At 34.2% G+C, this 18985-nt stretch overlaps 1 protein-coding gene across 1 annotated transcript in view; it reads left to right on the top strand.

Annotated features, from left to right (window-relative positions):
* Positions 1-18985, top strand: part of MEOX2 (mesenchyme homeobox 2) — a 69735-nt gene that overhangs the window by 41130 nt on the left and 9620 nt on the right. The window contains exon 2 of the mRNA XM_049641570.1: positions 10937-11109. Within this exon, the coding sequence (XP_049497527.1) occupies positions 10937-11109 (173 nt within the window). The remainder of the gene's footprint in view (positions 1-10936; positions 11110-18985) is intronic.

Here is an 18985-nt window from a genome sequence, read left to right as displayed (position 1 = left end):
ATTTTGAGATCCATCAGCACGTGTTTGTCATTTTCATACTATGCCCAAATATACTCACATTAGATTGATTCTTTATTATTTGGGCAAACTATCAAATCACAAGCCGTTGATTTAATAACAGAGCTCTGATTGTTTATTTGTTTATTTATTTGTTTGTTTGTTTAATAGAAAGCACATATTCCTTAGTCACTGTGAACAGAATTCTATTTGTGGAGGATATTTAAAGAGTGTTCCATAAATGTAAGTTCTAAAGTCTTACACTTCTTCCTGTTGGGAAAATCCCTTTACAAAAATAATCACAAATTGACTTCAGTGCACATGAGTCACCCAAGACTGTTTTCCTTATTTCTGGTACAGCTGCACTAGAGAAATAGATCACAAAGCTTTTAACTCTAACAACAGCATTCAAAAGGAAACTAACTGCTGCTTAGTGTATGGGCCAGAATCCCTAGTTGGTTGGGATTTTATGATTGTTTTTATTTTATTACTTTTATATATTATTTATCTATTAAAGAGACAGAGAGAGAGAGAGAGAGAGAGAACACACATGAGTAGGGGTGGGGGAGAGAGAGAGAAAGAGAGAGAGAGAGAGAGAGAGAGAGAGAGAGAGAGAGAGAGAGAATGAATATCTTAAGCGGGCTCCATGCCCAGCATGGAGTCCCATATGGGGCTCGATCTCGCTACCGTGATATCATGACTTGAGCCACAATCGAGAGTCAAATGCTTAACTGACTCAGCCACCTCGGAGCCCTTTATTTATTATCTTTGTTTCCTTTTTACTGTGAAATTAAAGCAAAATCAATTTGTAAATTATTTGCATTTAATCTTCTAATATGATTATTTCTGAGGTTAAATAATAACTAAGTGATTTACTTCTCAAACCCTCTATATGAAGAAAATTATTAGGAGAAAACATTTCCAAATAAATAAATATGTGCACAGTGTTTAAGAGAGTGGGTTTATTTGTTTATTAAATCCCCCTGAGCAGAAATTTAGACATTGATCCCTCTGAGCCTTATAAACTGTTACTTCACCAGTTTCATTGCAAAATCATAATTAAACCTTGCTTATTTCATTTGTAGACAATCAAAAGTGACACAGATATGTTAAGGTCTTCATTAATTTTCAATGTAAAATAGAAGTTTGCTGGTTACTATGTAAATTCTAAACTTAGTAGGTTTTAGGTTGAGTTCTGTTTTCAGAACAAAATTTTCCTACGGTTAAAAAAAAACCGAACTTTCTAAATCCTGATTCTATCAACCTATCACTGTCAATTACTGAAGTCTTGGAGTACAATGTTAGGGTCCTTCCTTGAGAATGGCTAGAACTTGCAACTGAGTATTGAGTGCCTGCAATGTGTGGGCACTGTGCTAACTGATTTACTTAATTTAATCCCCTACACTTTAATTATTTGTTAAAGATGAGAGAAAAGGAAGTTTAGTACTGAATAAGCAGATTAGTGGCAAAGACTATGCTATGCTCTTAACATCTGTTCATTTGGCATCTTGGGTAATAAAGACTCTGTGTAGATTTAGCTTTCATAGCCTAATTTAGTATCACAATTAAAGGGTGGTATTTCTCAAATCTTTGTTTTTTGAAAAGGCCATGCAGTATGCAAAGGGTATTTAGGGAGTTCTGAAAATGTACTTATGTCTATTTTTACAGTTGACACGTGAGGCCTAGAAACATTGTGTGACACTATGAGACCTTCAATGACCCTTTAGTCACCCTGAGTCTCATTTTTCTCACCTATAAATAGAGCAGGTTTACAAATAGATGATTTGTAAGAATCTATTCAAATTCTAAAATTCATGCATATTAAATCAAGATGTATTAATTAAATCCAAATTTATTAATTAACTAAACATATTTAATAGAATAATTAAATTAGTATTAACTATGCTTTGATGTATTATAAAAACATAATACTCTTCTAAAATCTGTTGACACATTTCTAGAAGTATAGCTTAGGAAAATGGCAAAAAAGATTTATTTATTTATTTTTTTAAGTGTTTTGAGAGACAGAGAAGAAACATGAGCAGGGTAGGGGTGAAAGAGAGGGAGAGAGAGAATCCCAAGCTGATCCCAAAGAGCCTGACACAGGGCTTAATCTCATTGGATGCAGAGCTTGATCTCAGGACCCTGAGATCATGACCTGAACTGAAATCAAAAGTTGAACACGTAAGCAACCAAGCCACCTACGTGCCCCTGTTTATCTGGATTTTTAGTTGAACTGAAGTCCTATATAGTATTGAACAATGCTAAAATGGGCTTGAGGGTTGCTATAGACATATCCTGAGTACAAACCTGAATGCTGCTAAACATCCCACAGTGCCCAGGCTAGCTATCACCACCCATTCATCTTGAATATGTGCATATTTCACTGGACATAAATGTAATAAGAATTATCCAGTCCAACATATCAATCAATAGTGCTGGGGGTTGTAACTATAATCTGTGTGAAGTCTGTTCCTTCACTTGTGTAATATTCAGTCACTTTGGTTTTAAATTTTACAATAGTGACACTGATTTGGTACTTTTCTACCTGAACATGTTTAGAGATATCATTATAGATACAAAATGAAAGTGATATTTCTCATGTTTATCTACTATTAATTGAGGTAGTAAGTGCTTTGAGAAGTTAATATAAGTAGTATTGCTGTGATGCTTTCTCTTTTTTTAAGCTAAAGGTGATTTAAATTCTAATAACAGAACAAAACCCTTTAGGGTTATGACTGGAATCATAATCCACAATCAAAGTGTGGAAATCAAAGATCCAGCAGAGATTCAGAATTAGGTGCTTAGTACTGGGAATATGAAGATTAATAAAGCACACTTCTTAATCTTACATTAGCTGGAGTCTAGAGTTCAGAGAAGCAAAGGAGATTTAAAGATAAAAACAAGCTCAATCACTTATAAGACTTACTTTTCTAAAAATGTATTAGAGTCAGTGTGGTGACTGGACAAAAAAGGCTCAGAATCATAGCAAAAAACAAGCCCTCATACTCTTAGAAGATGGAGGCTTGTCTTCCACAATAAAAACAAAACAAAATGAACAAAATGAAACACACACACAAATAAACCTTTTTTTGGAAGCTCTCCTGCTACATGTCCCAAGGAACTTACCAAGCTGCTAGCAGAATTGGTACTGAATTGTTGGTACCTCACTGCAAAAGCTATATGGTGTTTTCTGAAGTCATGAGAGATCTCAGGACTTTTTGCCCTGTTGACAGTTGTCAATTAGATGTGTCACGATTCCTCTGGCACTGCCAAGTTACTTCTTGCCTCTAATTTCTGAGAAGAGTTTCTCCCTTTGTATTCTTCAACACCATGTAACTCCATGCCATTTCCTGACATTTTTACTGAATGGAAGGTAAATGGAGGGGGGCATATATGGAGGTATACATCCTCTTCATGACCTTGTCTAGTGTGTCTGCATGTATTACGATGTAAATGTGAATGCCAATATTATCTTTATATACTTGTTTCTAATTTAAGTTTATTTATTTAAGAGAGAGCATGAGCAGGGTAGTGGAAGAGAGAGAGAGAGAGAGAGGGAGAGAGAGAGAATTCCAAGCAGTCTTTGCACTGCCAACACAGAGTCCAATGTGGGGCTCAAACTAATGAACCACGAGATCATGACCCAAGCTGAAATCAAGTGTCGGATGCTTAACTGACTAAGCCACCCAGGCACCCCAGATTGTCTTTATATTTGCCTTCAATTACTGAATAAATGAGAACAGTAGTATGCATCATAGATTTATATTCTAGTTGAGGAGATAAAGGATCCGTGTAGTGACAGCATGTGGTAATAAGCCTTGGAGGAAAAGAATAAAGATCGTTTGATGAGACCTCAGAGGAAGGGTGCATTCTTTAAATTAATATAATCAGGAAAATATAATGGAATGCTGTATGTCAGCAGCTTTTCACTAGGGATTCCACTGGAGGTGCGAATGGTGATTGTTGTGAACTCCTTTGCTAGCAGGCACAATTCAAACATGTACGTGTGCCTTGTTTTGTTGGACAGATGGCCATGATATTTTGGTAGTTTATGTTTTCTCTCTGGGATACCACAAGAAGCATAAAGTCAATTCTGGGCATCTGTAACCAGTTTCTAATACTAGAAGCATCTAGCAAGATTGAAGAAGTTTACAGTTACCCAGAAGACATATGCTGGCGTTGTCTTTGTATTAAATACTTTGAACTTGGTAGTGAGAGCTAAGACTTTGCTAAATTTGACTGAAGGAAATTGCATTGTATTCCTATTTTGTGTGTCTTTGGCTTCTTTTTAAATTTCAATCAAAATTACTATTTTATTAAATATATGTGGAATTGTACAATATTAATTATGTTAATTTCATAAAAACTTGTTAGTTCTTTGTGTATTTTATTTTGTATTTATGTCACAGAGGAAGAACCATAAGGCTGACATCTTACTATAAGAAAAAACTACATAGTAAATAAAAAATAAGAAGGGCAAGATAATGAAATTAAAATCAATTGTTAACATGTCACTGTTTAAAAACAAAGGAACTCTGCTAAGAAGAGGCTGTAAGGTAAAAACAGATTCATATATTGATGGGCACAAAAAGTAAGAAATTGAAATGAGTTATTAAATAGATAACTTTTAGGGCACCTGTGTGGCTTAGTCAGTTAAACGTCCAACTTCGACTTAGGTCATGATCTCATGGTTCATGGGTTTAAGCCCCGTGTTGGTCTCTGTGCTGACAGCTCGGAGGCTGGAGCCTGCTTCACATTCTGTGTCTCCCTCTCTCGCTGCCCCTCTCCCCCTCGTGCTCTGTCTCTCTTTCTCAAAAGTAAATAAACATTAGAAGTTTTTACATAGGTAACGTTTAGTTTTTTAATGATTTTTTTTATTCAAGTACTATCAACACACAACACATACAAATTCATAAGTGTTTCAGGTGTACAATATAATGATTCAACAATTCCATACATTCCTCAGTGCTCATCAAGATAAGTGTACCCTTAATCCCCTTTACCCACTTTCCCCTTCCCCCCACCCAACTCCCCTCTGGTAACCTCCAATTTGTTCTCTATATTTAACAGTCTGGTTTTTGTTTGTTTGTTTGACTTTTTTTCTTTGTAATTTGTTTTGTTTTTATATTCCATATATGAGTGAAATCATATGGTATTTTTCTTTCTCTGATTTATTTCACTTAGTCTTATACCCTCTAGGTCCATCCACATTGTGGCAAAACAGTATGGACGTTCTTCAAAAAATTAAAAACAAAATGACCATATGATCCAATAATTTCACTACTGGGTACTTACCCAAAGAAAATAAGAACACCAGTTCAAAAAGATCTATACACCCCTATGTTTATTGCAGTACTATTTACAATAGGCAATATATGGAAGCAACCCAAATGTCCATCCATAGATGAATAAAGGTATGGGATAATTATATATATCCCATAAAGGTATGGGATATATATAAACTAGATAATAAAATTATATATATCCCATAAAGATATGGTATATATATAAAATAGAATATTACTCAGCCATAAAAAAGAATGAAAACTAGGGAACTCTTTTAAATTGGCTAAAATTCCTGTAACTGCCATTATCTCAAAATTATAAAGGAGAGAGGAAGCAAAGAGAAGGACTTTGTTACATTTGTAAGTTTATTCTAGGAATGGAACACAATGCCAAGGAAGATCGTTACCTACTTTGTGGAACCATCTACATATATGTTGTGGATGACTTTAGTAACCTGAATATTTTCTTCATGCAAATTATGAGATCTATGTTTTCAAATTATTCATGTCCATACTTGCACTAAATTATTAAATTGGGACCAATTTAGGAACAACCCTGTGCTATTATTAGGTCTCTATGTCTCTATCTCTCTCATTTTAAAATGTGACCTAAAAATATATATATTTTATAAAGTATCTTATATCTTTCTTTTCTCCTTTCTGTCATTACATAATATAGCATGATTGTGTAATAAGTTACTATTGTAATATTTGCTGATATAAGCAGCTATTGATAAATACTGACACAATCATGTATGCTAATTTTTATTAATTTCATTTTAAGAATTAGTTGTATAAAAATAAGCTGAAGTGTAATGGGAGACAGTCAAATCTGTAAACTAAGATTTACCATTACATAATAGTAACTATTCTATTACATAAAATTTTTAGCTATACACAGTGAATCTTTCAATATAGCCCACCAAGTAAGAATCTAAATGCCTTTAACAGAAATAAGCAAGGTATGCTCTAAATTATTTATTCAAAACATATAGTTGGATATACAGATATAATAAAAAATGAATATATCTTCAATTTCACTAAACTGGAATTTATCTGACTTTCTTCATCCCTGAGAGCATATTAGACAATCCCATCAATAATCAAAGAGACAGTGAGCAGGAAGGCTGGATGATGAAAAAGTACATCAACCAGTTGACAATCACTGGTCCAACCCATAGAATTATTTTTGCATGTTGAATACAACTATTACATTGCTATTGCTGTTACTAAACTAAAAAATGGAAATTCCTTTTTTTTAAGCTTTGAAATTTGGGTTTGCTTTATAAGTAAAAAGAAGATATTATTATAGCTGTATGTTTTTCACATCAAAGGTGCGAGAAATAGTGGATGTTTTCAGTGCATATTTCTATTGTGGATTTAGTATAATGGTTTTCAATCCTGTTTTTCCTGTAACATCTCAGTGTATAACAGACACATTCATTAGTAATAGTAACTCACTAAGGCTACGGTTCTCAAATCTGGAGAGTGGATCGTAGATAGGCAAGTGGATTTAAGAACCCCTGAGGAAGGTTGTTTACTCTGGAAAAAGAAATATGGAAAGGTTGAAATTCTTACCCATTTAGAAGCTGGAGTGGCAAGTTGGATAATTTACCATAAGGAAGTCTATTTCCCATTTAAATGTGAAAATTACTAGCATCAATAGGATTATTCTATAAATTTCCCCATCTCCATCCACAATCCTTATGCCCATGTAAAGATAATTATAGCTTCCTGTGTCAACTATTTGTGCAGCTTTGTTAATAATAAATGAATATCTGTCATTTTGAATAGAAAACAAAACATTGATACAAGAAGTTGCAAAGGACTAAAATAGGCTGTGGCTTAGAATTCATTCTTCCTTCAGAATATGAAACAAATATTCATTGTAGTCTAAGCTATAGAGACATTCCTTTACATTTTGATATTTTACAGACATAGGTAAATTATGTCCTTCATTTAAACAAGTTAATAAGCTTACCCAGGGTAGCCAAAAAAATATACTCAATCATACTTTAATATTTCTCTTTTGCTAAAAAGCATTCTGTGCCACTACTGAACAGACCAAGCCCTTACATTACTTGTCTTCAATAAAACATTATTATCTTTTGGCATCCCCTTGTACTAGGGGAAATAAAAAGTCACATGTGGAGAAGTTCTAAATGCTAGACAGAAATGATCCTTGGAGGGCAATTTTTATCCTCCACGGAAGTATTGCAGACTTCTTCCATTAGCATAGTCCCAGGGAGCAAAAGGTTAGGGAACTGGGACCGCCAGCTCTACCTGAACACATAAGTCAACATTTCCTCCAAGCAGCGAGAGAGTGTGAGAGTGCACCCACATGTGCATTAAAGTATCTGAGACGAGAAACAACAATTGTAATATTTTACATTGGAATATACTGTACAGATGGTGACATTTTGTTTGTGGTTGTAGGGAAGAAAGTAAGGCAGTTTCCAGATCCCACCCCCCCACCCCCAACACCTACCATTTGGCATTGGATATAGGAGGTTGAAAAAAAGGAGAGATTTTTGCCTCAGTTGAAACAGCTGGGAAACAGATGGAAGCTGGTGTGCAATTTGCCAAAAGCCTGGTCCAAGTCTCCCACCCATTTTCCACCAAAGAAAAGCCAGTCAGGTGACAGTAGTAGAAGCTTTAGGGTCAGCAAATGATGGGCTTCAGGAAATGCAAGAAAAAAAAATTAATCAAAGATATAGTAAATACAAGTCCAGAATTATAGTCCCAAGGAGCATGTTTTCAATAGCACCGAAAAAGTGGGAGCAAACCTGGTGAAAACCACAACAGAATCACAGATACACAGATGAAAGTGTCCACCGAATTAATTGATGTTGGTGTTGCCTCAATTACATCGGCATTCTCTCTCTTAGGTGATGAATTAAGGAAGCACACACCCACTCTTTATCATGTTAGTTACAGTATAATTATTCCATGTGTGATTATGGTAAATTTAAGTATGCACAGTTCACATTGTTTTAGTCACTGGATTTTACTGTGAGCTACTTTGGTTTGGAATTCAAGCATTCAATAAATTGCTTTTGGATTTAAATGTTGAATTATAGCCAGACTTTTGTTTAAATTCAGTCACTGGATGTATAAACCTCCTGTTGTATATTTCTAGTTAGAATGGGCATGTATATAGATCTACTCAAGTGACCATTCGTAACAAGCATTGGCCCAAATTTTGTGTGCTTTTTATTTGTGTGTGTGTGTGTGTGTGTGTGTGTGTGTGTGTGTGTGTGTTGGTTTTTAAGCACTTTTGAATACTACAAAAGTTAAAGTATTTCAAAAATAAATATAAATTAATAGGCTTTCCTCATTGTGCATTTGTTCATTCATGCTTATGTAAGGGACGGTGTTAACCGTGATTCATTCAAATTGAAAGGCTCATGAGAAAAAATGTTCTGACTTTGCTGTCAGTTTCCAGAGTTGCTTTACTGAAAGGATCAGAGTATTGTCCCCATATAAAGAATAATCAGCTTCAGATTTTAGACTGAGTATGGTTCCAAATTGGCAATAAAACTTGATTCACGTGAGAACATAGATCCTGTGCGAGGGACTTCTGAATATTCTAGGCTGTGACTGGGTTTCCAGTCTGTCAGGACAGCCAATGGAAAAATTAAATTAAAATAATTCAGTCATCTAGAAGATTTACTCACAAAGAATAGCTAAATGCTCCAAAGATGAAGAGATTGGTAAATCTATAGCAAAAAAAAAAAAAAAAAAAAGAAAGAAAGAAAAAAGGGGGGCGGTGATGATGGACTTCAGGTTCCACTTTGATTCAGGTAAGTTGGCACTGTGTGCACACGGCCTACCTGAGAGCTGACACATCATCTATTACATAAGTTATATGTGATCCTAGTGGCTTACTCTAAAGTACAGCATGTATGTGACATGTCACAAACCATTTTTGCCTTGGATAAAGCCCTACCTTCTCTGCCAAGGTAAGGAACCAGTCAACACAGGAGTAAGTGTCCACACAGGGGTAAGCCCAGAAATGTGGTCACTGAAATCCGAGGAATTTCTGACTGCACCACTGCATCGGTGAATCATACTCTGTGATCCCTCAGAAGCAAAGTAATGGCCAGTGTCCCAATATTTTGATGCAGGCTTTCTGTAGCTGCTGCTACTATTGGATCTATACAGCTTTACATCTGGCCAAACAAGATTCTAGAAAGAATCAGAACTAAACTGTTCACATTAGAGCACCTTGTCTAGCGGATTCCCACTATGCAGGGAATTCTTGACTTCAGTTGGACTTTCCAGACAGACAGAAAAGAACACTGACATATGTATATTATATTAAATTACTATTAAATACTAATAATATATATATAGTACTTAACATATTTAACTACATACATATAAATGCACATAGTACTTAGCATATTTAAGCATCATTGAATGAAGAAACAAATGTTTCTTGCCCTTGAATGTTGACCAAAAAGATCTTTCCTAAAGTATACCATATTACATTTGTCAATTTAAAAAATAAAATGTCACTCTTTGTAATTTTCCTATATTCTCTCATTTGGGCTCAAGAAGAGTTTGTTGTACTTCCATCTGATAAAGACATCACAATTTGTGTGTACATGCTCAAAAATAGAGAACTGAAGTGATTTTTAAGGGAGCACAAACACACCACTTTACCTTGTTTATGTTGCTATTTCCTGAAGATAGATTCAACATGAATCACTAGAGCTGGTTCAATTACCTGTTATTTGTTTAAACACGTGGAATTTTTTTGCATTATAGGCACACATTGTGTTCTTCGGTATATTAAGAATGTCTTCTAACATACATCTCAGGGATATGATGAGGATAAGTGAAATACTATATGTTAATTATGTCTTAAACTCCTAGGAAAAAACATGGAATAATACACCCTAAATTATTATTATTTCTACATGGCATTATAAGATTTGGTGTTTGGATAGCTTTTGTTAGGTGTTGTGCATCTTATGTTTATCTCATATATGATGAAAAAACATTAACAAACTTTGCATATTTTGAGTTATATGAACACAATTTTATTTATAGACTCCACATTGGAATATTTATTGTACAAAATTAAAGAATAGCAATGCTATTGTCCTTGAAGAGGCTGAACTGAAATGGAAATTAAAAGATCAGTAGAACACATTCATATGTATGCTTTGAGCTTGAACTGACTTTTATGGTCCAGTTGCTAAACATTTAAATTGCTTAAATGTTCATAAACTAAGTCAACACTTTTTTTAGGAATTATAAAATTTAATCGTACTTAGATCCCAACTGTATATATGTTAAACAACTTATTAGACATAAATTTATATCTAAAATTATTTCCTAGAAATGGTTTATTTTATATATTGATCTTTTCATTATAATAGCATATTAAGAGCAATTAAATTTTTTGTTCATATTTTGGAATTTAGGCTGTGAGTCACATGAGCGTAGATTGAAAAATAAGAAGTATGTCTTATCCTGTTGTGAGATCAGTCTTAACTATCTTTGCTCTATTTTTCCCATGTCTAACACTACCTGAAAAAAGGAGTTACTCAATAAATGCTTCTGGTATGAATGTTGTGATTGAATGCATTTGAATGAACGAAGCAAATCTACTTCTTTCTTACTTTTTTTCTTTTTTTCAGATTCCCAGGAAGGAAATTATAAGTCAGAAGTCAATAGCAAACCCAGGAAGGAACGGACAGCTTTTACCAAAGAGCAAATCAGAGAACTTGAAGCAGAGTTTGCCCATCATAATTACCTGACCAGACTGAGGCGATATGAGATAGCAGTGAATTTGGATCTCACTGAAAGACAGGTAAAGTTGGATATTGTTGTGATTATGGTATTTTTAATTGCATTGAATCAATAATCTTCTCTTGCCATTTTTGAAATATCTAGATTTGTGGTTCTTAAATACCATATGGAAGACAGGTGTTCTATTCCATGATATTTGGGCCCAGCAAAATGACAAAATTCAGGATAAAATAGCAGTGTTTTAAGGAAAACTATATCTATTCAGTTTAAGGAATTATTCCTTATTCTGTAATTGTTTTTAAAATACTATTTCTTGTATATAATGATGGCATATAGTGAGCAATTTTGTTTGCTTAAATTTTAAAATCTCCTTATTTGGTATAGTAGAAAGCTGGCAACCCCATGTAACCCCATGTTAGTTTCCTCTATTGCTCAGGACAGGGTTTGCTATGTTTGTTACCATAACACATTAACCCCCAAACCTCAGTGACATAACAAAAATGTTCACTATTTGCTCGCTGTCCATACTTACAAGTCCAACATTACAAACTATCACTCACAGACCCAGTCTGACTCTCTGGCATCTCGACATGTGGTGTCCTTACTAACCACAGGAGGTAAGAAAGAGTTGGAAGTTCATGCATTGACCTTTAAATGTTTTCACCTGGAAATGACCCATGTCACTTCCATTTATACTCTAAGGCCCGGAAATCATCAGTGGTTCCACTTAAGTTCAAGGGGGCTGGGAAATGATGGGGGCAAGGGCATGCAGATTATTGGTAAATATTTCCCAACTATTTTTGAAATTATATTGGCTTCAAAAATCCAGAAATTCTGACATCAACTCAGAAAACGCTGAAATTATTAATGATCTGTTGACCTCAGTTGATAAAACCTAAAAAATACTGTTTAATTAGTTAAATTTAGGTTTTCTCTTGAATTTTATTTGCTCCAGTAGTGCTTCCAGTGCATTCTTTTTATGGATTCTGATTTGCCCTGGGAGAATCTAGCCTACTGATGGTCAACAGTTGCTAATCTTTAGAAAAACATTCCTGAAAGGCAAATCCAAACAACTTTATGGACAGTGCAGTTATGATTGGCACTCCCAGGACTAGAGTCTCATTTCCTCTTTCACTGTGTGCACCTCCTCTAGGGATCCCATTGGAACCAAAGAAATACCAACAGGGTGTGGACAAATGAATACTATCTTAGGAGAGCAAGTTATTTTATCCAATTTCTTAAATCATCTGCTTTCTTTCTGCTAATTTCTGTGCTTCATCTTTTGGTGGGGTATTTCTGGGTAGTGGAAATATAGAGAGAAACACTTTTATGTGGTTTTATTTATTGGCAGTTTATATTTTATTAAATATTATGACTAGTGCCTATGTTGTGAAGCACAAAATTCTCCTTCTCTTGAACTTCGCATACAAAGTTTCCCCCATAAGTGTACAACATTTGGCATGCAGGAGAGGAGAATCCAACATCTGCATTATCAGACATCTTTTTTTTTTCCCCATTTTTTTTTTAAACTGGGAACAGATAAAGGAGGGGAGGAATTACAGGTTAATGTATTTATACAGAGCGTGAATTCAATAAAAAGAAACCATGTTTTATATGATACATAGAGGAAACGAACGAGGATTTGCTTCCAAGCTACAGAAATAATGGGATTCAGTACTACTCTCTTAGTCAAGAGAAAATTCAAGGTTCTCTTCTTGGTATTCCAGAGATAGCTGTGGTTATCTATGGTTATTTGATTATAAAGCAGAGGTTTCACCTTTGGTTTAGAATAATTTCATTTTAGAAGCAATTCTATAAATTTGGCCTGAGAATTTTGAAGGTATTTTGGATATTTTGTTTTCTTCATGAGTTGCCATTCCTGATAAAGAGTGATGTGCAATTATATGCAAAATTATATACACACTTTTTAAAAAATATTTTTTAATCTTTATGTTTGAGAGAGAGAGTGCAAGCAGGGGAGGGGCAGAGAGAGAGACACACACAATCCAAAGCAGGCTCCAGGTTCCAAGCTGTCAGCACAGAGCCCAATGTGGGGCTCAAACTCATGAACTGTGAGATCATGACCTGAGCTGAAGTCGGATGCTTAACGAACTTAGCCACCTAGGTGTCCCCCCTCCCCCCCACACACAATTTTAATCTTTGCCCTTTTTTTTAAAGTTCCCTATCAATTTTGTATCAGTTAGCTTTTTGTATGTAATAATGCACTTAAAAATCTTAGTGGCTTCAACCAATAACCAGTATTTAATTTGCTCACAATTTTGTGGGTCATGGATTTTGACTGGGCTCAAATGGGTTGTTATACTGCTGGGCTTACCTAGATCCATCATAGAGCTGTAGTCACCTGGTGGGTTTGAAGAGCTGGTTGGTCTAGACAGCCTCAGCTGGGACAGCTTGTCTCTGTTGTGTGTGGTTCCATCTTCTTCTAATAGGCTCCCTGGGACTTTTCAAATGGTGGTGGAAGCATTCCCAGGAGTAAAAGAAAAACAACAAAGTACAAGCTCGGTGTCAGTGTAGAAGGAGACAATATAAGGGAATGGATACATGGAAGGAAGGCAACATTTGTTGGAGGCCATTACTAAAACAAGCTAACTATACCTTTATGGGGTAAAAATAGCAAAAAAATAAGTTGAGATATAATTGGGTTTGCGAAGAACTTAAATTTGGTTTTGTACAGAATTTTATCCTATAAAAATCTTTATTCACAATTTTGCAAGTTAATATGAAAGGGAGATGTATCCGTGTGGAATCCAAATTCCCAAAGTTAAGTCTTTAGGTGTGCCTGTATGACTCAGTTGGTTGTGTCTGACTTGTAATTTCAACTCAAGTCATGATCCTAGGGTTGTGGGATCAAGCCCTGCCTCGGACTCTACACTGAGCTTGGAGCCTGCTTAAGATTCTCTCTCTCATTCCCTCTGTTCCCCTTCCTGGCTTGCACACTTTCTTACTCAAAACAATAACAAAAATTTAAGTCTTTACTGGGCCACTATTTGTTAGTAAGAAAAAATTGAATTATTATGATAAAAATTTGAACAAATTTCTCTAATTGGAATTGTTTATTCTTAGGCAAGTAACAATCTCCCTAAGGCACAAAATGGAAATTAATACTACCTTCTCGGGGCACCTGGGTGGCTCAGTTGATTAAGCTGAGGTTGATCTCAGCTCAAGTCTTGATCTCAGGGTTCTGAGTTCAACCCCTATATTGGGCTCCACGCTGAGTGTGAAGCCTGCTTAAGGAAAAAGAAAACAAAAACAAAAACTACCTTCTCTTGCTTCTACTCAGGTTTGTATGTCATAATAAATATGAAAGTATTTCTAGCATAAAGTATAAAACACAAGTGTCAACCAGAGGGGCGAAAAATCTTTGCCATTCAAGACATAGTGAATTGTTTGGTAATACAAATATTTGTTGAGCTAGATGCTAGAAATTACATCTTGCTAAAATAAGCTAGACAAGTCTCTGCTAGAAGTCATGGAAGGGCAAAAATCAAACAAGTATTAACAATTGTGATGAGTGTTAAATGTCACAAAAGAGGAATGACAGAGTTGTATGGGAGAATGTTCCTGGTTGTGCCAGCTGTTCATTTTATTCCTAGACTTCTATGCACGTGCAGTATCTTAAATTGAGAATCTGAAGGCTTTATTTATGTTTTGTGGGATGAATTTTACTATGCTAAGTTTATCAGAAAAATATTGTATGCTGTCAGGCATCAATTTTGATATTCTTAAAGGTCTGAAAACATATTCCTTCAATATGCCAGCACTCTTGTCCCAGTGAGATATTTTCAGTTTATTTTCTCAAGGTTGGGCTTTTAAAGTTATAAACATAGAGTTATAAACTGAACCCATTTCATTCGTCTTCTTTTAATTGTCTTACAGTAATTGTAGTAATTTTGATTTTGTATTAATGCTATACATGTTTATCTATGTAATCTATATCCTAACACTATATAGGAGTGTTAAATAACACTCCTTTTATAGGATTTCCAGATGTAAAATTATTCTAATTATAGACATGCACTTTTTTCATTTCCATTCTGCAAGATTTATCTTTTCATACTTTAAAATAACCTGAGACTTATATCTAACTCCATATTGTGCAGTGTTTTCCTTAACTTTAATAGAACCTTTAGTCTCTTAAAATATTTTTCTTGACTTTAAAAAAGCTTTTCAAGACTTAAATGCAAAGGTAGAACTCATAAGTATATAATGTAAAGGAAAAAATAAATATTAAATAAGCTGCAACAATTTAGGGCAGAATTGTTTTAAGGAAATAACTTTCTCCTAAATGGAAACTTACTTTATAATCAGAAGTAATCTTCAGATGTACTTTCATCTAAGAATTTTATATAATTGCCTATGAAATATACATATGTATAGCTGTTAAGTTATTTGTATATACTCCTACTTTGCTTAGTGATATAAATCGCTAATCAATATATTTGCTACATTTTATTACAGGTCACATACATGTAATTATAAAGATTTACTCTGATGCTTAGGTTTCCCTTAAGGAAAAAAGTAAGATATGTTAAATCCTGAAATATCACTCAGGACTTGAATTTTCAAGCCCCTATATGAAGAATAGTTCTGAAATCTCACAAAGAAGTCAGATTCTTATGTTTGTGTCTTCCATAATGCAGTGCCTCTGTAGATCAGGGGAGCCTCTAATCCCCTTTGAACTCCATCTGGCCAAAGAAGAAGAAAAAAAAGGCTCGTTCTGCAAAGTGATTCCACATTAGCATATAGGCATTAAATAAAATTATTTTATGCCAAATAAAAATGGAGATACTAGAACAAAATTGAACTTCAAATATTTTTAATTATATAATTGTTTTGTATAAGTTATCAGTCCAGTATCTCCCAGCTTCTAACTTACAGTTTCTAATTTACAACATATTCTTATATACCCTTCTGAATCAACAGCTAATAATCCTCAATTGGCAGAGCCACTTGGAATATTTTGAAGAGCCAGTTAGTCTAAAGACCCTCCTGTTCCAAGGTATTTTTACATTTGACATGCTTATTCTGGCCTTTTCATCCATCCAGGCACACTTGGAGAAAGCTCCTGCCAATTTTTTAATATCTCACAGTGGGAAGAGGAGGGAAGGCAGCTGCATGAAACTATAACAGGAGTGACAAATGGACATTTTTATACAGCTAAGGCTGCCAAATATAGAAAAAATGGAAGATCCATTTATTTCACAAAGCTAATCAAAGGTGCAATGTTGCAGAATTGTAAACTAGCAAAGATTACTGGAATAAACAGACCGAATTCATGATACCTCTGCCAAGATAAATGGAAAATCCCACCTAGTTGGGTCATATTCCATTAGTGGAAATGAGAAGGATTATGCTTTGTTTGTTACTCGTAAATCTTTAAATGGCTCAGTGCCAAATATTTTCAAAACAGGCATTGACTTTTTGGATCACTATGAAGGAGAATTTTCCACGTACCAAATAAACAGTGATTTTGCCTTTTGCTCAGCAATTTACACAATCCCTGTCCTTTGCAAGTTTATTTCTGTAAATTCATATGGACACTTTTTAGCTAATAAATTATTCTCCATGACCAGACATATTATCTGTTCAAGGTAATTCAAGACTACCTGTGTAGCCAATGATGTTAGAACATTTTCTCATTTCTTAAGGTAGTATTTAACAGTCACCTGCAGTAACAGTAAGATGTTTCTTTGTTTAAATCATGGTGTGTCTGCCATTTTAAAAGATTAAATATGAGTTGACTCCTACTGAAAAAATGGCGGGAAGCGTAAGGTAGAGGAGTCGATGGTGGAACATGACAGAATCTTATTTTCTAATGTAGAGAGGTATTGCCTGAGTACTGCTGTTTTTTTTTTTTTTCTAAGAAATGTATATTGACAATGTACAATCTAAAAGCCAGAATCAGAACTATCTTCCATACTACAAAACATTAATTCTATGATATAAGAAGAGTAATGAATGAGAGTCGATTAGAGAGCAAGATCTAGAAATAAAAAATCAATTATTTAACCCTCTCCCAAATCAATTTTTAGAAATACTACCTATATAAAGTAGAAGACTGAGAAAAAAGCAATTGATTTCTAACAGTTTACAAATATAAATATCTAAATGTGAAATAATAGAAAAAATATTAGAAAAATAAAGCCCCGCCCTTATTGAAATAGCCTTGAAAATATATAAAAAATCAAGTTTTAAATGCTGTTAGATCAATAGAGATAGAAATATACATATAGGTATATAAATGGATATATACACATACATTCGTATGTATGCCTGCGTATATGAGCCTTTATGATTCTTGCTGTGAGCATTCATCCAACTGATATAATGAAAGCATAAGGATAATTCTCTGTTTAATCTCAGAATTTCTATATTTTATTTCCCAATTTATTCCATACAGAAACAAATGTATTAATTTATACTTGATCAGTAAATCAGTAATAACATTCTGAAACATAACATACACCGCATCACAGGATCACCATTTAAAGTGTAATGCTAGGGCACATGGGTGGCTCAGTCGGTTAAGTGTCTGATTTCGGCTCAGGTCATGATCTCGCAGTTGGTGAGTCTGAGCCCCAAGTTGGCCTCCGAGACTGGAGCTTGGAGCCTGGAGCCTGCTTCAGATTCTGTGTCTCCCTCTCTCTCTGCCCCTCCCTCTGTCTGTCTGTCTGTCTGTCTCTCTTTCTGTCTCTCTCAAAAATAAACATTAAAAAAATGAATAGATTTTTAACTTCACATCTCTTTATCATTTTTCTTTCTCATTTTTTATGCTGGACAGTTTTTTTTTTTTTCAAGTGTTGAAATATTTCCAGTTGTTAAGGTTATTGACTTTTTTTGTGGTCAGTGCATATGAATATAATAGTAATAATTACTATTATTCTTAAAATAATATTGGCTCTAAGGAGGTCGTTCCTAAATCTAAAAAATTAAATGACAAGTATAGTGAAGGCTTATATATATTATAATAATGAACTTAAGGATGTCTAGAAATAGAATATTAATTTCATTAAATTGAACCATAGGAAGTTGCCCATTGTTCTTGTATCCTGTTAAAAATAGTGTGCTCCTATGTTTAAACCACATATTTATATTTGATAGATTTCACTTAATTAGATAAAGGTTAGAAGAGATGGTTAGTCAAAATTGTATATACTGACCGCGATATGTTGCTAGCTATTGTTACACATCATCCCAGAGATCAGGCAAAATATTGAGAACAAATACTGTCATTCTAGTTGATCTCATTGGTGTGAACAAAATAAGTACCAATTGTGGCTCAGAATACACAAAGTCCATACAGAAAAGATTTGCTAGTCAGGAATTTTTTAACACAATAAAAGATAAAGGTGCCTGATTTGGTTTTGATTGCACATGTCAAATATCAAGTATCCACACAAATTTGCAGAAGTCATATGTCATACTATACTTAGGTAAACAGTTAAGATAACCAAAGGTACACCTGTTTTTTAACTGTATGAAAAATAGGGTTAGGAATAATGAATTTTGATTACAAATTAATATTATTGAAATAGACCATTAAGTTGAATTTCATTAGGTATGGCAGAAAAGGTATCGTGGTTATCATCTATTACTATAGTGACATTTCTCAAAAAAATCAATTAAAAGGAATCACTCCTCTAAGAATTTTACTCATCATGTGAATGGCTACTTTGGTTTGCATTTTTAGAAAGGAGAATGTTCTGTTGGCTTGTAATAATACCCATAACATTATAATTTATTATGGAGAATTTCATTTGTTGCCTCAAAAAAGTTTTTTGTTGTTGAATATATAATTTGCTTATGACTCACAACAGCTGATGTGTATTCAGTTTGTTTAAAAATACGCAAAATAGTAAATGTTTTATGACTACATTAGTGAGCCTAATTCTCAAGCATTCTAAAGAGGGAAGAAA

This window comes from Panthera uncia, chromosome A2 (genome assembly GCF_023721935.1).
Source record: "Panthera uncia isolate 11264 chromosome A2, Puncia_PCG_1.0, whole genome shotgun sequence".
In the NCBI taxonomy this organism is placed as follows: Eukaryota; Metazoa; Chordata; class Mammalia; order Carnivora; family Felidae; genus Panthera; species Panthera uncia.
Note: the sequence above shows the minus strand (reverse complement) of the source record. Positions and strands in the feature narration are given on the sequence as shown.